The sequence below is a fragment of the Limanda limanda genome, chromosome 1 (assembly GCF_963576545.1).
Source record: "Limanda limanda chromosome 1, fLimLim1.1, whole genome shotgun sequence".
NCBI classification, from domain to species: Eukaryota; Metazoa; Chordata; class Actinopteri; order Pleuronectiformes; family Pleuronectidae; genus Limanda; species Limanda limanda.
Window position 1 is genome coordinate 26976973 of NC_083636.1, and position 20219 is coordinate 26997191.

At 40.2% G+C, this 20219-nt stretch overlaps 1 protein-coding gene across 1 annotated transcript; it reads left to right on the forward strand.

The window, feature by feature from the left end:
• The first annotated feature begins 649 nt into the window (after positions 1–649).
• Positions 650–19710, forward strand: LOC133002583 (rhotekin-like). The gene is made up of 13 exons (XM_061072415.1): positions 650–667; positions 2000–2199; positions 2520–2566; positions 2651–2704; positions 4992–5109; positions 5208–5453; positions 5567–5661; positions 6228–6334; positions 6424–6552; positions 11832–11994; positions 17205–17303; positions 17950–18037; positions 19707–19710. The coding sequence occupies exons 1-13, from the start codon at positions 650–652 to the stop codon at positions 19708–19710; spliced, it is 1368 nt and encodes a 455-aa protein (XP_060928398.1).
• The last annotated feature ends 509 nt before the right edge of the window (positions 19711–20219 follow it).

The window sequence follows — 20219 nt, forward strand, 5'->3', positions numbered from 1 at the left end:
AAAATACTGCTCGTATATAATACTATTGTATTTCTAATATGATGATCACTTTGAGCTGTTAAGAACATGCTGCAGTTTTGGATACTGATTGTCAGTTGTGACCTGTTGTAATAGAAGTCACGGGGCACACTTGAAATGCTGGCGTCACTCAATGAATGTTTTAATGAGCCTGCTTTGAATTTTTACATCACCGCTCATGTCCTAGTTGTGCACCACATGAGGGATTTACACTGAGGGTTCAAGCTATTGCACCATACAATAATCTAATCCGATTCACGCCGTCACACTTCATGACCTAAGAAACCCTCAGACACCATCACTGTATACACTATAATCAAAATGTACTTTAATCTTTTACCGTTAAACTCTGTGTGAATCACAATATATTTAACATTCACTAGTGCCAGTGATGGAGCTGCGGAACCGAGACACATTAAGGTTTGAGACTCCTCTAATCCCTCCTGCTGCAACCTCTTGTAGTGAGGCTTAAGACCGGTTTTGATCTTTTTTTTGACTAACTAGCGGCTCCGTCTGCAGGTCCACTCTTAACGCTTGTAGTCAACTGTAGGATTAGTCAGTCTGCTCACTGCACCGCCTGCTGACTGTTCAGGGACCGGAGCCGACCTCCAAGGCACAGTGGAGAAGTAACATGAACGAAAACACTAAGGTCAGTGAAAAGAGATTTACTTTCCCCTGTTTTATATTTCTGATTAATATGCGCATTGTGCTCCAGTATAGAAATTCATTTTGGTGATTTCTGGAATAAAACTCTAAATATCTACTAATTCTTCAGAGCTACACGGTACATGTCAGATAAATTATCTTTGCATTGATGTGATCATGATTCCAATTCAATGAATTCTCTGTGTATGTGGGAAAAAACCTTGAAAAAAAGTATTGTAAAACGTGTTTTTCCATATTTAACAACTATTATTAACTTCTAAATATGAATTACTGTTAATTTGTATAATAATGAAAAAAGAAACAAACAAAAATTTAATATATTAAAGGTCAAAAGTAAAGCTCAGGTTATGGTAATAGCTAATTCTTAGGGAACTTTATAACAAAGACACAACACAGTATCGAGGCTTAAGCTCCGAATACTTCACTGAATTATGTAACAACCCTCTGATCCCTGAAGCTCAACTTCTCCTCACATGTGCTGTTTGGCTCTTTAATACATGGAAAACCCCAAAACACTGTTTCCAAGTTTATGGGATCCACAAACAAATAGCACACTATGTAATGATATCCGCAGTGAAACAAATCTAAGAAACATTTGCACGACATTAATATTCAGGCTGTGTTTATCATTTGAAAGTTTTCTTTCTAACTCTGCTGAGCACCGTTGGGTCCCTTAAAAGCTGCAAAATAAATTCAAATTATTATTATTAATATGAAACTTTTATAGTCATCATCACACTTGAAAAGATTTAGAGGCTTTTAACAGTTTGTTTACAAGAAATATTTCACTCATTTGGAAATGTGCTACGATATAGATTATCAACAGAAAAATTCCACACTCACGTGGACTTTGAAATCGTTATTCCATCGCTCTGTTTTCATTCTTGCTCACTGTATATCGTTAGAAAGATAACGTTAGCCCCATCTCATTGATCTCTATCCGACTCTCCTGTTATGACAGCTGGATTGTATCCAGGGGTTAAATGTGTTGCACTTATTCCAGTGTTGTAAACACTAATGTAACCTACACTAGTTCCGAGTGCTTGTTATGTAACCGCGCTGGCTCAGGATGTTCAAACATACGTGCCAAACCATTTAGGAGCTGTCGACTTATTTACGTCTGGACCAAAGTTCTGGATCAACTGACGGTCACTGACATCCCTATGGGGCTACAGTGCTGTAGCCTGGGCTAAGAATGCAGTGTATTCATGCTCTGACCCCCTTACTGTTTGGGTCCTGAAGGCCTGATAAACCTCACTACCATCCTCAGAACCTTTTGAGCTTCCTGTTTAGTTACAATAATATATTTTTCCAGGACAAAGAGTTGCTAAGGCACATTGAGAGGGAGGTGCGGATGCGGGAGGGCGCCAGTAAGCTGCTGGCCGCCTGTTCCCGAAGAGAGCAGGCCCTGGAGGCCTCAAAGAGCCTGCTGGCCTGCAACGCCCGCATCCTGGCCCTGCTCAGCCAACTGCAGAAGATGAGGAAAGCTCAAATCCTACGGGGAGTAGGACGCAGGTCAGATGGCGCACAAAACTGTATGCGTGGGTAAATACTGTGGATGATAGATTGGTGGGTGTAAAGGGAGGTTATACAGTTATACAGGTAAGTGAGGTGATTGTGGATATTGGTATGTCTGCTATCAGCCACTAGAGGGCAGACACGTGTCAAGATTATACAGTATATGTGAGGGTTTACCAAATGAATTGGCTTATAATTTATATGTAACATTACACATGTGCATGCAGAATCCACACACATGTATGTGTCTAGTGGGACTTACTCCATGTTATTTCCCCTGACTGTGTGGATGGTTGATAAATGATCTTTACCTGCAGGTCCTCTGAAGACACAGTGCCATGTACTGGAAAAGTAGCCCTTTCAGGTGAGTGGGAGCAAAAGCATCTTCCCACAAATGGACAAAAATAACTGATGTTCTTATCCCCTATCTACAATTTTCACCTTGCAGACCTTCGGGTCCCGCTCATGTGGAAAGACTCAGAGTACTTCAAAAACAAAGGAGGTGAGTCAGAACTCAATGATGTGAATTTCTGAAATCAATTAAAATACTAGAACAGCACTCGGAGTGAATCCCTCACCGCCCCAGGCCCCTTATTAAACCACATTTCAATTCAATAGGTTCAGGTTTTTATTTGGATCTATACCATAATGCACTATTTATGATACTATAATATTAATGTCCGTTCCCTAAACATATCAGATTTTTTTTCATTAAGACTAATCAATACTAAGAAATCAATAATATAAAAAAATATATATATATCTCACAGTGTAGAAGAAAGTTTTTTAAAATTCCTGCATCTGCATAAAATATCATTGGTTCTTCCCTGACCCGTTACTAGTGGTGTGGAGGAGCAATTTGATTCTTTTTAACGGCTCTTTGCTGCGAACGAATGAACTAAGTAGTACTTAAGAGACGTTCTTTTTATATCAGTGTGTCACACCCCGCCTCGGGTGAAGGTAATGTAACCTTAAAAAGACTGGACTTTCAAACCCAAAGATGGCAAGGCACACAGTTGCAAATTGGTTTATAACAACATTTATTCTCCCAACGTGTCAAAATAAGTGCACAACTTACATAGGAGGCCAAAACCCAAACATCTCAGTAGATATTCCGTGGAGAGCTGAGCACCCTGCACAACACCGACAACCTCCTCCGGCAACAGCATGCAGCAGACTGTCAGAAGGACAGCAGCTCACCCCTTATATACCCCATGGCTCCTCCCACTAGACAGGCCCAATCAACAGGGGGATTATAATACTGAGCATTTTGCCAACCAACCATGAATACACTCATCAAAAAATACAGCATGCATGTTAATGTTACTTTCATTTAGCAGATTAGTGATTTTCACTAGTACATTTAAAATTGTCACTCATTAATGTCCAATGTCAATGTCCAGTGTCCCCCTTTGACACAAGGGAAAATGGTTTGGCCCAAACATGGCCAATCAGTCCAATCAGTTGCAGCAGGTATTTCCTGACACCATATTTAAAGCCCTCAGCCCCACCCTGACTCTTTTAGTCTGCAGTACAGAGCCGTGGTGAGCGGGTAAGATTGTTTGTGAGTGTTTGAACAAAGAGAATGTATGCTTGAGGGCCTTGCCGCTCACACCATCCATCAATGCGCGCCGCCGACAGGCAGCCAAACAGGGACAGTGGTCTAAACTGTCACACAGTGTCATCACAATGAATCCACTGCCTTTTACGTGAATATTCTCCGACAAATCATCTCCCAGAGGAGAGATTGCATTAAGCCCTCAAAAGTGAGGGAACTTGGTTTCTTGAATGTAAATTGCCATAGATGATGGCATCAAGCTGTTTGAATGGTAGTGTAACAAGCCTCAGATGTGACACAAGTTGCTTAGTTTATCCAAAGACAAAAAAAATATCAGTGGGGGAAGGATAAATACCCACTATCTGTACTGGCTGTTGGATACATAATACATGTAGGATATATTTTATTTGGTAGTAAAAGCATTATGGTGATATATGGTTAAAGGTGAATACAGTTTATAGTTTAAGAGTTATACATTTTTCTGTGAGGAAAAAGAGATTGTTTTTCTATATCTCATATTTCAGGGCTGTTAACATTTTTTATTGTGTTATTATGTTATTCTTTTTGGCCATACTTGTTTTTTTTTGTGACAATAAAAGGTTTTCTAATAAAAAGGGTTGCATGAGTTGCATTCAAGACATTTCATAGAGACGGTAAAATTCAAAGTTAATTCCCTGACAAAGGAGATGGGGCATATCACCTAGTGTAATGTTTGCATTACGGATTATTGACATTAGGTCTGGCAGTACCAGTATTTAAGTGCTGCTGAACCACACATACAAGAAGAACTTGTATTGGTGGGATATCTAGTTTGATCCTATCCAAAACCAATAAATAATCATTATATCCTAGTGGTTATTTTGCAGATAAACCTAGGAACCCCATCCCCTTGAAAAAAGAGAGAACGACAAAAGGATGGAGAATAATAAAATAATGATAATATCTGTCTTCTTCCAAAGAGCATTCATTTCCATCATTGACCTTAGACGACCTTCCACTAAGTTTCCTGGTAATCCGTCCAGTAGTTTTTGTACAATGTTGCTGAAAAACAAACACTTCATGCAGACTGGTCCCTCAAGAATATCACTGTAATGCAAAGTCTCCTTTGCTGGACATCATGGAAGTTTTTTTAGAAACCTAATCCAAGCCCTGACTTCAATGAATGAATATTATTACAGCAAAGATCTTGAGGGTAATTTTTCCACCTTGTCCTCTTCATCTTCGTTTGCAGAGCTGCATCGCTGTGCCGTGTTCTGCCTGCTTCAGTGTGGCACAGAGATCTATGACACGGGCCTGGTGATGGTGGACAGGACCTTAACTGACATCTGTTTCGAAGACACAATCGTATTGTATGTCACATTCACTGGGAGCTTCTCAGAGTTTCAGACTTTTTACATGTGATGCAAAAAATGTCTCCCCTCCGCTCTCTGTGTTTTTGTGTGAGCAGCACTGAGGTGGATCCAGGCTTCCATATTCGCGTTGAGCTCTACAGCAGTTGTGTGGTGGAGGATTTCTCCCCCGGGGCTCTAGGACCCAGGAGAGTGACCCGTCTGGGGGGCTCTCTGGGATGCTCCTCTGGGAAAAAGATCCGTGCTGCGTTTGAGTCTGCAGCTGTTTGTGGGTCTGCTTCCAGTGGAGGAGACGTAAGCCAGGGGTACTCGTCGCCGCCTTTATCCACTCATCTGTCTAAACTGTGAGGTTTGACAATTTCCCCTCAGAGCCACATTAGAGAGGAATGTTTGATGGATGACTTTTACTCACACAAAAAAATTGAATTTGATTTTCCCCACTGCTTTCTGCCTGAAGGGGCCCAAAGTACAACCTGTTGGCTCACACAACACTGAGAATCGAACATGTGCAGGAGGGTTTCAAGACCCATGATTTGTCCTTAGCAGCAGCTGGTGAGTTATACATCCTCTCCTCTTCTCCTCCACTACTTAACTCTCCTTTTACTTTTCTCCTCTCTCCTTCTCATCTCCTCTCTTTTTTTTCTCCTCTGCACTTACTTTGTTTACTCCGTTGTACCTCTCCTTTAGCTCATCTTCCTCTATTCTCCTTTCCTCTACTCCCCTCTCCCTTTTTCTTCCTCCTCTGTTCTTCTCATCTCCTCTTTATTTGTCTCATCTGCACTTAAATAACTGTTGTTTACTCAGTTTTTTTCCACTCCTTTATTTCCTCTCCTTTAGCTCAAATCTTTCTCTTCTCCTCTCCTCCCTTCTCCTTTTTTCTTGGCTCTTCTCACCCGCTCATCTCCTATATAATTAGTCTCCTCTCTAACCCTTTACGATTCTCTCCTTTTCTTGTTTCTTCTCCTCTCCTCTCCTCTCCTCTCCTCTCCTCTCCTCTCCTCTCCTCTCCTCTCCTCTCCTCTCCTCTCCTCTCCTCTCCTCTCCTCTCCTCTCCTCTCCTCTCCTCTCCTCTCCTCTCTCTCCTGCAAGTCAACCCTTAAATCTCTGTTCTTTTCCAGAGGACAGTCCATACTGGTTACCTCTCTATGGAAATATGTGCTGCCGCTTGGTTGCTCAGCCTCTGTGCATGATTCAACCAGTCATAAGTGGTCAACTCGATGTTAAGGTGACTATATTTTCTTTATATTTTCCCATCTGCTGATGTTTTAGTGAACAGTCACTCACAGTGTAAGTTTTCTCCCTGCTCTCATTCAGCTTGGAGAGGACCTTGATTGCTGGGAAAACCTCTATGGGGTCCTCAGGGGACAAAGACTCCTCTGCTATCAGAGTGGAGAAGAGCTGGAGTCCGAGGAGAAGCCATTACTTGTGATCCCCATCAGAAAGGTCGGTTCTGAACGAGCAGCACCTCATGAATAAAGAGAAGACATAACATGCTGAGGCCACCAGAGTGCACTTGTGAATTAATTAAGGATTTCCCAGGAGAGAAAGCCCATTGTAGTGATGAGCATCTAAAGATTGGAACATTTGGTTTTGATACTCTTTAATCCAAGATGTATATCTTTCTGTTACATAAGTTTAAAATAATCAAGTGGTGCTTTTTGACCATCAAACCATTCCATCTTATTCTTTAAGGGTCTCAGGGATACTGGAGCCCTTTTTGAAAGGACCGAGTTCAAGCATGAAAGGGAAGAGACATGCAGCAAAGGGTTGGAACGTAGCCGCTGCAGAGGACTTGCTGGATCTTTGACCATAAAATGAAATAAATGACTATTCTTAGACTTAAAGTAATAATTCTTCATTAAAATGTCTAAAAGGTACCAGACCTATGTTATATATTTTATTGACATGTTTATTTACACTCGGAGCAAACAAACACATAATGTTATTATTTTTTTTCTCCCTTAGTGTTACGCATTATGGAATCAGTATCTCCTCAAAGATTGTGGGTCGACTGCTTGATTCAAGCTTCCAAGCAGTCTCCAGCTCAACAATGTTGACACATCTGACAGCTCTCATGTTTTATTCGAGGAATATCAGCTTCTGCCAACTAACCACTTTACAAGTTTAATTAAGGCCTCGCATGTGTTTCATTGCATCTGCAGGGAACACAGCATTTGAAACAAGTTGAACATGTTGAACACTAAATCTTTTTATGTATACGACCTGTCATTCATATGAAACCACATGGCTGAGAAGTAATTAAACTTTTTTTGTGGTCTAGGTCTAAGCACCAACAGCATACAATTCAACTTCCTTCTGTTAATGAAGTAGGATCACCTTTATTTATTTGACTGTTTATTAATCACTAACTGTATTACTGATATGTTTTTGGGGGGTTCACACGCACCCTCCTTTCAACACGATTTCTCAAGAATGCCTCCAAAGATATTTATTCAAATTTGCTACAAACATTCATCTGCTCAAAGGTCCAATGGCAAGGTCACGGTGACATTGCAAACCCTTTTTTTTGGGCCTTGTGAAGGCATTATCTTAAGAACACCTCAAGAGAATCCTTTCAAAATGTCCACTTGGACTAATTAACTTAGTAATTAACTGATTATATTTTTACGGTCAAAGGTCAAGGTCACAGTGACCTCAGTAAACACCCTTTTGTCCTTGTGAACATGATGTAGCAATTTCTTTTGACCAGTTCTCACTTGGTCTCAAAGATGAATTGATTGGATTGGTCAAAGGTTATTGTATATTATTGCAAATGTAATATTACAGGAACACCTGAAGGAACTGAAACTGCTGATTGGCTGAGGCATACAACAGAGCAGTTATTCTAGTTTTGTCAAATGTACTAATGCATTTTTATTTACTTTATTGTAAAAGTGTTTATAGTAAAAGTGTCAGTCGCAGATTTACTTTGAGCTCCTGTTAAACTCCATTTTAAGCTTTTTGACCGTCAAACCATTCCATCATATTCTTTAAGAGTCTCAGGGATACTGGAGCCCTTTTTGAAAGGACAGAGTTCAAGCATGAAAGGGAAGAGTGGGGCAGCAAAGGGTTGGAACGTAGCCGCTCCAGAGGACTTGCTGGATCTTTGACCATAAAATGAAATAAATGACTACTCTTAGACTTAGTAAGTAATAATTTTTCATTAAAATGTCTAAACAGTACCAGACCTATGTAATAGATAGTATTGACATGTTTATTTACACTCTCCAAAATGTTTCCAACAATATTTAAACCCATATAAATCCACAATTGAATTCAAGCTACATTTCGGTTGTTTATTGCATAATTTTGGTCGTTTATTGCCTCATATCCACCTCACTTGTGGCTTTGCGTGTCTCGGCTAAAACTTCAGGGGCAAACGACGTAAGACGAAGGAAAAACACGCTGCTGGCCAGTCAGCCAGTCAGCTCTTTCTTCCGTCCACTGTTTGTATCGGTCACTCGTAATAGATTACAATTATCTATTGCCGTTTGCTGCGTAATGTGAATAAAACGTGAATACTTTTCCTCATCTGGGAACATGATTTGCATTATAGTGGCATCAGATCGATTTTCATCGGAAATGGTGGGCAATATAACAACTCCCGTGATCCCATGCTGCTGCACAACATCATCAGACTTGGTCTTTTGCTATTGTTTTGATTGAGAGACCCCTAGTGGCATATTGTACATATAACAACAAAACAACAGTACAAATAGAGTGGTGGAAAGTAAACTGACTCAGTGAAGTACTTCCAAATGAGAAATACGTTTCTTTTTCCTTTTACATTTATCTGACGGAGAATAACCAGTAACTTTTAATATGAAGATTTTACATCTCAAACATTGTATAAGTTTCAGAAAAACATAGATCATGTTGTACAGATGGATTTGTGGAATAGTATGAAAATAACTCACTTATTATTAATCCATAGACAAAAGATAAAATTTCTTGAACTCATACTCTCCACTGGTTATCGTCCAAAGCACACAAATAAAGCAAGTTTCCTCCTACAAATAGTTGGGGATCTATGTGGACGCTGCTTTAACAAAGAATTCACATATGGCCAACATCTGGAGCAAGGTACAACCACACAACTGTTTATTTCGAAACTATAAGGCCACTTGGAGCAAACAAACACATTATGTTATTATTTTTTTTATCTGAGTGTTAAGCATTATCAAATCAGTATCTCCTCAAAGATTGTGGGTCGACTGCTTGATTCAAGCTTCCAAGCAGTATCCAGCTTACATCTGACCCCTCTCATGTTTTATTCGAGGAATATCAGCTTCTGCCAACTAACTACTTTACAAGAGACGGTTGTTTAATTGGGTCCTCGCAGGTGTTTCATTCCATGTGCAGGGAACACACGCGTTTGAAACAAGTTGAACATGTTGAACACTACATCTTTTTATGTATCCGACCTGTCATTCATATGAAACCACATGGCTGAGAAGTAATTGAACTTTTTTTGTGGTCTAGGTCTAAGCACGAACAGCATACAACGTAAATTCCTTTTGTTGATGAAGTAGGATCACCTTTATTTATTTGACTGTTTATTAATCACTATTAACTGTATTACTGATATGTTTTTGGGGGGTTCATATGCACCCTCCTTTCAACACGAGGTCTCAAGAATGCCTCCAAAGATATTTATTCAAATTTGCTACTAACAGTGGTGGAGGAAGTACTGAAGTTGAGTACTTAAGTACAAGTACCCAGGAAAATATATGCTTAAGTAAAAGTACTACATCAACAATCCTACTTAAGTAAAAGTAAAAAGTACTTACTTTTAAATTTACTTTAAGTATTAAAAGTAAAAGTACTCACGCAATGGGTTGTCTCAATGTCTAGGCTGTGCCATTTTGATAAAGAATGCAGATATAGCTACTGGTAATACTCATGCCTTTACAGATGTCACTACTAGTAATAATTATAAGCAACAACATTTGTTTATTGGAAAGGTTGGTGTACTTATTGTGCTTACCCTCTGTAATACTGTTCACACTCTATTTTACAATTCTGCGGATGACAAGTTATCTAGCAGGGATTATCTGCAAAGTTAATACCATTAAGCCAAACCATGGGGACATTAACTTAGCAAAGCCAGAACTCCGCTTACCTCGATATGCTCCTTTAAATTTTAAGGCGAATTCTTAAAGCTAGCAACTCCTTTTTTTTAGGGAGAAACGCATTGAAACCTCCACGAGTCATTCTTGGGGCCTTTGAACTCGAACATGTCTTTTAAATAGGGCCAAGGGTGGCTCATATCAGAGGGCTCAGTTGAGGCTGACTCTGGATCCATATTGAATAGGCAGTTAGTCAGGCTGTCTGTTGAATGTTTCAGCAAAACAGACAAGGTTGTAGTGCTGCTGCCAAACGCGCTGTTGCAGGTATGGCCTGCCCTTTTAAGGAACGGGCCCAGAGAGTGACGTAGTTCACCTGGGTATTGTGGGAATACGAGAAGTGAACGACCATCTAGAGGTGATGAGAGTGTTGCTCCGGTGGACAGTCAATAAATAAAGTGGCGGCGTTAAAACTGAAGAAAACGTCTCCTCCTCCTTCTTCGCGGAGTGGTCCGGACGGCTGATTACCGGCCTGTGTGTGTGTGTGTGTGTGTGTGTGTGTGTGCGTGTGTGTAACCCAGATGCCGAGCTGAAGAGTGTGCACCCTCCGTCGGCCCTGCGCTAAACAGAGTAGCTGATGGTTAGATAGTGATCAAGTATTAACTTTAACAGGAAGAGTGGAAATGTTTGTTGTCGTGTGTGTGACTGTGTGTGCGCGTGTGTGACTGTGTGTGCGTGTGTGGACCGCTGATGGTCAGTGACGGAGCCGCTCCGTCACAGCAACATTTTGGCGAAACTGTGTTCATATAATGTAACGAGTAACGACACATATTGTAGAAATGTAGTGGAGTAAAAGTATGGATAATAGCTGCAAAATGTAACGGAGTAAAAGTAAAAAGTATGCACTATTATTTTTACTTAAGTAAAGTACAGATACGTAAAAATTTACTTAAGTACAGTACAAAAGTAAGCACAAAAATACTTTGTTACATTCCACCACTGGCTACAAACATTCAGCTGCTCAAAGGTCCAATGTCAAGGTCACGGTGACATTGCAAACCCTTTTTTTTTGGGCCTTGTGAAAGCATTATCTTAAGAACAGCTCAAGAGAATCCTTTCAAAATGTCCACTTGGACTAATTATCTAACTAATTAACTGATTAGATTTTTATGGTCAAAGGTCAAGGTAACAGTGACCTCAGAAAACACCCTTTTGTCCTTGTGAACATGATGTCGCAATTTCTTTTGACCAGTTCTCACTTGGACTCAACGATGAACTGATTGGATTAGTCAAAGGTTATTGTATATTATTGCGAATGTAATATTACAGGAACACCTGAAGGAACTGAAACTGCTGGTTGGCTGAGGCATACAACAACAGAGCACTTATTCTAGTTGCTAATGCATTTTTATTTATTTTATTGTAAAAGTGTTTGTTGTTAAAGTGTCAGTTGCAGATTTACTCTGAGCTCCTGTTAAACTCCAGTTTAAGCTATTGGATTATTAGTTCTATAAACATGTAAGCTGCTGATATCTGAGTGGGCTGACTGTCCTAGCGAGGCTACATGTACAGTAATGTCTTAGCTATGCGGATGAACCACAACAACACTGACTCACTCCAATACTTTCCATGTTTGTGTTTTTTTATTTCTGTCAGGATACGCTTGTCTGTGCGTTGGAGAGAGATGCTGTTCATACCCAGAGAATACACATGACTACACAGTGTCAAGGAGATGAGGTATCCTACACACTGACCATGCACATACCTGAAGACACGCAGCGCTGGAGCAAGGCCCTGTGGCAACACATCTACAACATAAGTGAGACCTGGTTGAACAACAACAAAAATGTTTATTTTTGCTCCTGATGGCACTTATACATTCATGTTTGCACATATACTGAAAACCTAATGCTCACACCTGGTCTTTCATCTGGGCAGGGTTGCTTTCTGTCACCTAATTATCTTTATATGGTTTTAGGTGTGGATTTAGGCAGCGAGCCAAGTAATAATCTTTGATTTGTTGTCATCTTTAATTGGAGTAACCTGTGCTTTGACTGCATGCAGAGTGTTCTGACAAGCACGAACACTTGGCATGCAAACACTCGTACTTCTGCCAAGGTTCCACAGCAGGGTATTATTATAAATAATAGTCAGCTGTAGGTTGGCTTTGTTCTTCATCTGCATTGAAACACACATGTACAGTTCAGTAGTTCATGCCCTTAAAGTTATCCACGTTGATCCACATTTGCCCCCAAAGAGCACACAACACTTTTTCTGTTGCTGAGTCATGACCTGAGGTGGCAGCAGCTCTCACTCAAATATGTGGGTAGGTTTTTGAGATTACGGACGAAAGACAGACGAAAGAAAAAACGGACTGAAACCATAAACTCTTAACTCTTAAGAAATATGACTTTTTATAGTCACTTCATAACTGATGGTCAGGAATTTGGATTTAGCATTCTATATTAGAATGGAGCAGATTTTAAGAAATGCTTTGCTTTGATTTGGGTTGCGTTAGGCGAGACAGCTTTTTTTGACTAACCACAGGATCACCTGCTAACCACTGGATGCCTGTTAAAAACTCTTGTTGACATGAGAAGGGTATCAGTCTTCACATCTAGCTCAAGACAAACAAAAAAGAGCCAAATACAAACACACACATTAAGACAAACATGCTTCTGTAATCCTTTGAGAAATACTTGACCATTAATCGTTTCTTTCACAATAAAAAGTCTTTCACAATGAACCACTTTTAATTTTTGCCGGGAATGTGGAATCACAAATTTTTTTTATTATTTAAAACTTCCTCATCCGCTGTACACGAAACCAGACTTTAATTATGTCTCTCTCTCTCTGTCCAACCATGCAGTCTGTCTCTGTGCTGGTAAAAAGTTTACACACACGTGTGAAATTGCTACGATGAAATCTCTGAAGTCAGTTTCTATGTATTGCAGTATTTATATGTATTTAAGATGTGTGACGTCCAGCCATGTGGCGGAGTACAACCAACTCTACATAGAGGAAACTAAAAGTTAAAGGGGAGTATGTGGCATTTTGACATGTCATCTAGAAACAATATCTGCTTGTGCTACAATCAGACATAGCTACAACATAAGGCAACATTTAGCGCTCCAGCCATCAATACACAATGTGTTGATTACTTCATTTGAATCAGGTTTTTACAAACTTTGACACTGAACAACTGGCCTGTCATCGCCAGGTTCATGACCTTTTTGTGTCCCCTGGATACTCAGATATTTGTCTCACTTTTGACGCATGTTTTGTTCATTGTCCAAGTGCGATTGCAAAGATTTCTATTTGCGCCACATACCACCAACCTGTCGACTGACGTACAATCAGTCATAGCTGTATCACCCTGCCGCATGTTCCCACTCCCTCGCTGACCTGCGGTCACTTTACATGTTAACAATTTTCACCATCCCTAATCAGAGGTTATTAGGATCTGAACAGTATTGAAGTTTAGTTTGTGTGTGTGTGATACGCTCTAGAGTTTGTGGCATGTATTTAAACGCCTTGGAAAAAAGTCCAATATTTGGCACGCACACAGTTCACCTGCCACACACGAGACGTGACATGGAGCTCCTAGCCAGGGCATCAGTGTTAAAGTGACCGTAGAGATAAGGATTCATGACACACACACACACACACACACACACACACTCACACACCTGCAGACAGAACTTCTTCCTGGTGTCTAAGACGCAACAATGCATTTTAACATCATTGTTGCAGAAGAAGCGACGCCCCATTTATCCAGGAACATTAATATGAATTCAGCAGTTGTGAGTGATTAGATAAGAGCTTAGAAGCAGAGTTTCTTGTTGACAGGTGTAACCTCCTCGATACTGTAAAGGCTTTAATCAGCTCTCACCACACACGCCTTCGTACCTTCATGTCGAGAGCATCAAAATAATAAAAAACACATCACATTTGATTTAAAATTTGTCAGGGGGCGGGTGATGACAGATTGTTCGTACACTGCGTACAATCAATCATCAATCTAGCTGGCAGCCATTGCTGAAAAGAAACATTTTAATATCGTTATTAGACTTTTTTATATCTTGTAAAGTAGCTTGTAACCTAAAATGTGCTGAAGACCTTCCCACGGCATGGGTTAGGCTACCCATACTGGCAGGATCCTATAGGAATTGGTATGCGAAGACACTCGCTAATGGCTACGAAAGCAACTCAACAAAAAATATCCCAAGAGTCAGCGAGAGTGGGGACGGGAGAACCCATTTTGACAGAGTCTAAGAAACCAATAAAAAGCCTTGGACGATGCCAGTCCACGCTTTCCTGCTAGCTAAAGCTCTGGTGCTTACAGTTTGGCCGTTTACCCGACTGTTGTGGTCGCTTACAGTAGATGACGTTCTGAACACAAAAGTTGAGAACATGGAGAAAACAATCAATTCCTATGTACCCTGGAGCTACCTATCTCAAGTCTCGTAGAGGAGTTTAAATGCACCAAACCAAGGCTGGAGATGACCGTCTCAGAGTCCGGAGACAAATCTATAAGGGCTGTTGGACCATCATAAGGACGGAACTGGACACCAAAAGGTGCAACTCAGCAAGCAATAGCAGCACTCGAGCGCAATGACATTGTGGGCCACGTTCAACAGGAAAGAGAAGGTTTGGGCCGAGGTCAGAGTAGACCCCTGTAAAAATTGGTATTCATGGAAATCCAGAATCAGGAAGAGGCAGCAAATGTGCGAAGGCTGTCACTCAAGCCAGACAGGTGCATTTGATGCAAGTAGGATTAGCTTCGCGCTTAGAGCAACATATGACGTCCTTACCTCACCCTAAAACCTATAGAATTGGGCGAACGAAGATCTACCTGCCCACTAGCTAAACTCCAGCTTCCGTCAGACATATCATCACTGGTTGTAAAACAAGTCTCTCCGAAGGTAGGTATACATGGAGACACAACCAGGTACTCAAATCCAAAGGACAACTTTTGTCCGTGAGGGGGAACAGGGACAGAAAGGGCCTCCTCCACTGACCAGGAGTGGTAAGTTGGAGAAAGACAGAGACTGGGAGATATTGGCGGGCCAGCGGCTTACAGTCCAGTCCCATCACATATTGTCACTACCACCCTAAGACCTGACCTTATACTCTGGTTCAACACCTTGTGCGTCATCTACTTCGTAAAATTGACAGTACCCTTGGTGGATTATGGTGATGAAGCGAATGAGAGGAAAAAGCAGACATGGTAATTGAGGCAGAGCAATGAGGCTGGAAAGCAATAGTTTGCCCTCTGGAGGTTGACTGCAGGGGTTTCCTTGAAACATCCACCATCAGGCTGCTCAAAGATCTAGGGATCCATGGACAAGTCCTGCGCCAGACCTTAAAAAAAACATTGCACACTGCAGAACGATGCAGCCAATGGCTCTGGATCTGGAGGAAAGATCCCAAATGGGCCCCAAGATGCTAGGGACATGCACCCAGGTCTGACAACCTGTGGTGGGTCTGCCTTAGAAGAGACTGTCTTGTGATTAAAAGGCCGAAACACCTGATGACACTAAGGTACACAACTGAAGATATGTCCCTAAAATTCGCTGGTGATCACCAACATCCGATCATCAACTGGTGGTAGTCATTAAAAAGTGCGGTAGAACGTACATTACGTATTCTCCATCTTGTCATATTTTAAAAAAGGGAAAGTGTTTAGTTTAAAAAGGCATTGAGGTAATGACATCTGATCTACTAAGTGGGCCACATGGCTCTCATATTACTGCCTTACAAGACGGTAGCCAGGCCGATTTACCTTTGGCTTCAGCGTCCTCAAGCTCGGCCTGTATCATTAATTACAGGCCCAAAACACTAGATGCTGAGGTGCACAGTTACAGGATGTCCCTTACATCTGCTGGTGCCAACTAACACCTGCTAACATCTACTACTGGTAGTTGGTAACCTGAATTGTGCAGAAGACCTTCAAACGTAAAATGGATATTTAACATTTCGTCCTATATTCTCAATAAGACCCCATTAAACTAAATGTATTGATACATTTCCTATTAGGTATATGTAGGAGAATCAGATCAGGTTACAGAGCAACTATAACTGTAGTGTATACAGGCCACTATACAGCATTTTACTTTATTTGGTTGTATTGTTTGTATCTGTCTGTTTGTCTGCAGTCGTGTTTTGTATGTTATAGCTTGCAGTGCCTCGATCCCTTAGGCTATAACGGCCTGTGCAGTTCTTTTATTTCGCCTGGCATCCTGATTAGAAAAACCAATAGTTTGACATCCATTACAGATGCTTCACTGTTGTTAAGCTAAATGCATGAATAATTACCGCACACACCTAAAACAATAATAAGCCATGGGCTGTTTTACGAATACTAAATATTTGTCTCTGGTTTGACTATTTATTTAATGAAAGCGACGGACTTAAAGACACACCCGCTGTGCCAAAGGTGTGTCTGTTAACAAGTCTGTTAATTCTTAATTAATGAAATACTTTGCACCTTGGGGCTATTATCGTACATTTAGGGATTATTTTGCGTCCAATGTTCTAAATGAATTTAGAAAGTATTTCCAAACTTATTTTGTTTTGTCTTTTGGTTATCATTCGAGGAACATGTTGGAGTGTTTCTTTGAGTCTTTAATGACAGCAGTATCGTGAACAAGTGCTTGTCTGCGCACTTGTCATTTTACCTTGGAGATAAATGATGAAGTGCACTGATATTCAGGCCTTTACAAATGCACATTCTTGCTATTTTTAGTCCTTATCTGTATACATATCTTACCTTGCATGACCGTGAATACATTTCCCCATTTACGAGAGTCACTAAGTTGTTTCTGGTATGTATGGGAGCCTTATTTTCATTTATTATTATCCCTTCCACTGTTTTGATGATATGTTGGAATGTACAGCTGTCTGTGTGCACCACTTTTTCACAGACAGTTGAATGGAGTCAGAGAGAAGCAGGTTGTAAATCAATTGCTGACAAAAGGTTTTTAAGTCCATGTGTTTTGAAATCACCGCTCATACTGTTTGTTGCAGGCCAGTGGAAGCAGTGTTGTCATCACCTCATGAAGATTGAAATGCCGAGCCCCAGGAAATCCATCGCAGTGAGGCAGGGATCGCTATACCATGAAATAGGTAGTGTAACACAAGAAGAGTGACGCTTGACATATTCTCACACTTGCACCTCACAGTGTGATGTCAATCAAACAAAGTCCTAAGGGCCTTTACCAGCAGTTCCGCCTGTCAAATTTGATTTGTGTTAAAATTTCACATTCGCATGAATCAAAAAATTAAACTGCATAAATAATGATATCAGGGTACAGTTACTTGTCTATCAAAATGCCGTTAACTTACACCCGAACAGCTCTTCACTATATGCTAGTCAGATATTCTAATAAAACTTCAAATGAAAATTTGTGCAGGCTTTGTCTTCCTCTGCAGAAAGCAGGAGTGATGCCTGGCATGAAAGTCAACGGACAGGTTTAAGCAAATCACAGGATCTAAAAGCGATAAATGGCTCAACAGTGATCTGGGACAATAGGGCAGATGCTGTAGAGTAGACGTTAATACATGTTGACAAAAAAAAGCTTAGCAAAGATAGCTTGAGAAATAAAAACTGTCAGAGGGAAGAGTTGGCAATCTATGAAGTAAATCTAGTGATGTTTCTCAGAATTCCCTTTAATCAGTAATCAACTTTGACATTCAAGTCAAAAAGGCATATTTGAAATACTCGGTGTGTTAATTAAGTGATTAAAATTTCTTTTCTTTTCTTTTTTTTAAGTGACACCCTCGTCTCCCGGAGACGGTCTTGTGGCTCCGGATTTATCTTTAGAGATCCGCACTTTGCTCTCTTCCTACTACAAGGAAAGGTAGGCTTTCAGTCACAGAGCACTTTTCTTTCAGCGTTCGTACGTGAGCATCTGCATGAACTTGGCAGAATGATTTACATGCCAACCTCACCTTGTCATTATAACGCACATAGTTGACTGTAATAACTTGTTTGTTGTGTCACTCCAACAAGGTTACTATCAAAACATCTACTGTGGAAATAGTGAATGGTTGCCCTGAAAATAGCTCTAAAGTGAAATATCTTAACTCAATTTCACTGTGTTATGGAACACACTGGCTAAAGCTAGCTTTTTCCGAGTAACAATTAGCAAAGTTAGAGGTAATGCTGAATAATCTGAGAGCAGATAAAGAAAAGAGGACATCATAAACTAAGAATGCAAATGGTGTGGAAATCCGTGGAAACATTTTAAGGGACCAGTTGAATTTGCTTGATTGAAAGGCTCTATTGTTTTTCTCTGAGTAAAGTAAACAAGACTAGAGCATTGGAGGCTGCGGCCAAACTCAGATGTTGGGAGAGGTTTTTGCCTACGACACACAATATGGCACATGATCACAAAGATGGAATGTTTGGTTGTTTCACAGAGCTCTGCATACAGGCAGTATTGAAGAAAATATACATATAGCACAATTTACTTTCTAATGCATTTTTTATTTTAGCGCCAAACAAGCTAAGCAACTAGCTGCTTCGTTGTAAAGAAGGTTAAATCATTGTTGATTAAGGTTGGTATTGTTGGGGCAGTGTTTTTTATGTGTGTCTGCTACTGGCGGCTAAACTGCTGGTTTATTTATTGCATTTCCTTCAATACACTTCGGATTATGTACTATACTAAATGTCAGGAGTCTATGGTATAAAGACGCGCATCTTCCGGTCTGTCGATTACAGTCAAAGCCCTGTTAGAGCAAATTAATGTATTCAGAATGTGAAATGCTGGAGTGCTTTTACTTTGAAACGGGTTCGGGAAGTGTCGTGAATAAGTTTGTGTCAGAGACAGATAAACATTGTGTTTTACTGCAAAGGGAAGATATCAGGGTGGTAGATCTCGGCTTACATCTGGAATTAAAAAGTGATCTTGGACTCTAAAAGGTTGGTGTCCACTGCTGTAAACCATGCTGTCATATTTTTTTATTTATCTACTTTTAGTTTTTTCTCTAGATGCTAGTAGTCTTCTTGACTGATCTCAACAGCCATCAATCGACTTCTCTTACTCACCCACAAGGATCCATATTGGCAATACCTTTGAGCCACATATTGTACTTGAACAAAGACAAGGAATGACAGAGCCTTTAAATACCTTGAGATTGTGATGGATTCAAGCATCTGTTTATATCTGAGGTTTGCATAAGCGTCAAGTATAACTTTCAGTTTCACCATCGGAAAATACTGTTAATCTTTGAGCTGGGACAATCTAATCTCAAAAATCCAAATACATGTCTAATCTATAAAATTGTTAGTTGCATGGCCACTCCCCCATTCAATTTGTTAGGCACTGACAATACAAATCAGTGTCAAATACAAATTATTTCTAGTCAATCAAGCCAATAAACCTGTCAGCATTAGTATATATTCTGTCATCATCTAACAAATGACTGTCAATATATAACTTAGATACAACTAAATGTGCTTAAGGTTCTGTTTCTGGCATGTCCGGTTTTGTGTCTATGCTCATGTTTATGTCTGTTTTTGCGAAGCTGATCTGTTATTTAAACTGTAACTGGTTGTTACTGCTTTGTTGAACCAGTAATTTTGCTGCCTACGTCTTTTCTCAAAATATTTCCCATGTTTTACAAGAGTACTATTATTTCAAACTTGTTTCTTGATTCTAAGCTTCCAACTTCTCACAAGGCCAAGGACGACATACGTAAAAAATACTATGTATTGCCTTTTGGCAAATCATGGCGTATTTAAAGAAATGTTTTTTATATGTAAAGTCCCTGAGATAAATAAACTGAACTATAAGCAGTACAACGCTAATCGGGACATGCTTCTGGTTCTGAGGCATGGAAATAAATGCTGACCCTGCAACGGACAAAAAAAAGAAAAGCCTATAAGAATTTAACTGTCCAGCATTCACAAAGAGTGTTGAGTGAAGAACTTCCCAACCACAGTTTACCTTAGAATGCCATGAAGTTTTTCCATTGCATGTTTTCCTGTCAGTATTTCACCGGACAAAATGTCTAAACAAGGGTGTCAGCTATAAAGAT

What these genes read in the sequence shown, in the direction of transcription:
- LOC133002583 (XM_061072415.1), top strand. An exon ending in TTCGAAGACACAATCGTATT is followed by an intron (nt 5,110 to 5,207) that starts GTATGTCACATT and finishes TTGTGTGAGCAG; the next exon opens with CACTGAGGTGGATCCAGGCT. An exon ending in TTGTGATCCCCATCAGAAAG is followed by an intron (nt 6,553 to 11,831) that starts GTCGGTTCTGAA and finishes TATTTCTGTCAG; the next exon opens with GATACGCTTGTCTGTGCGTT.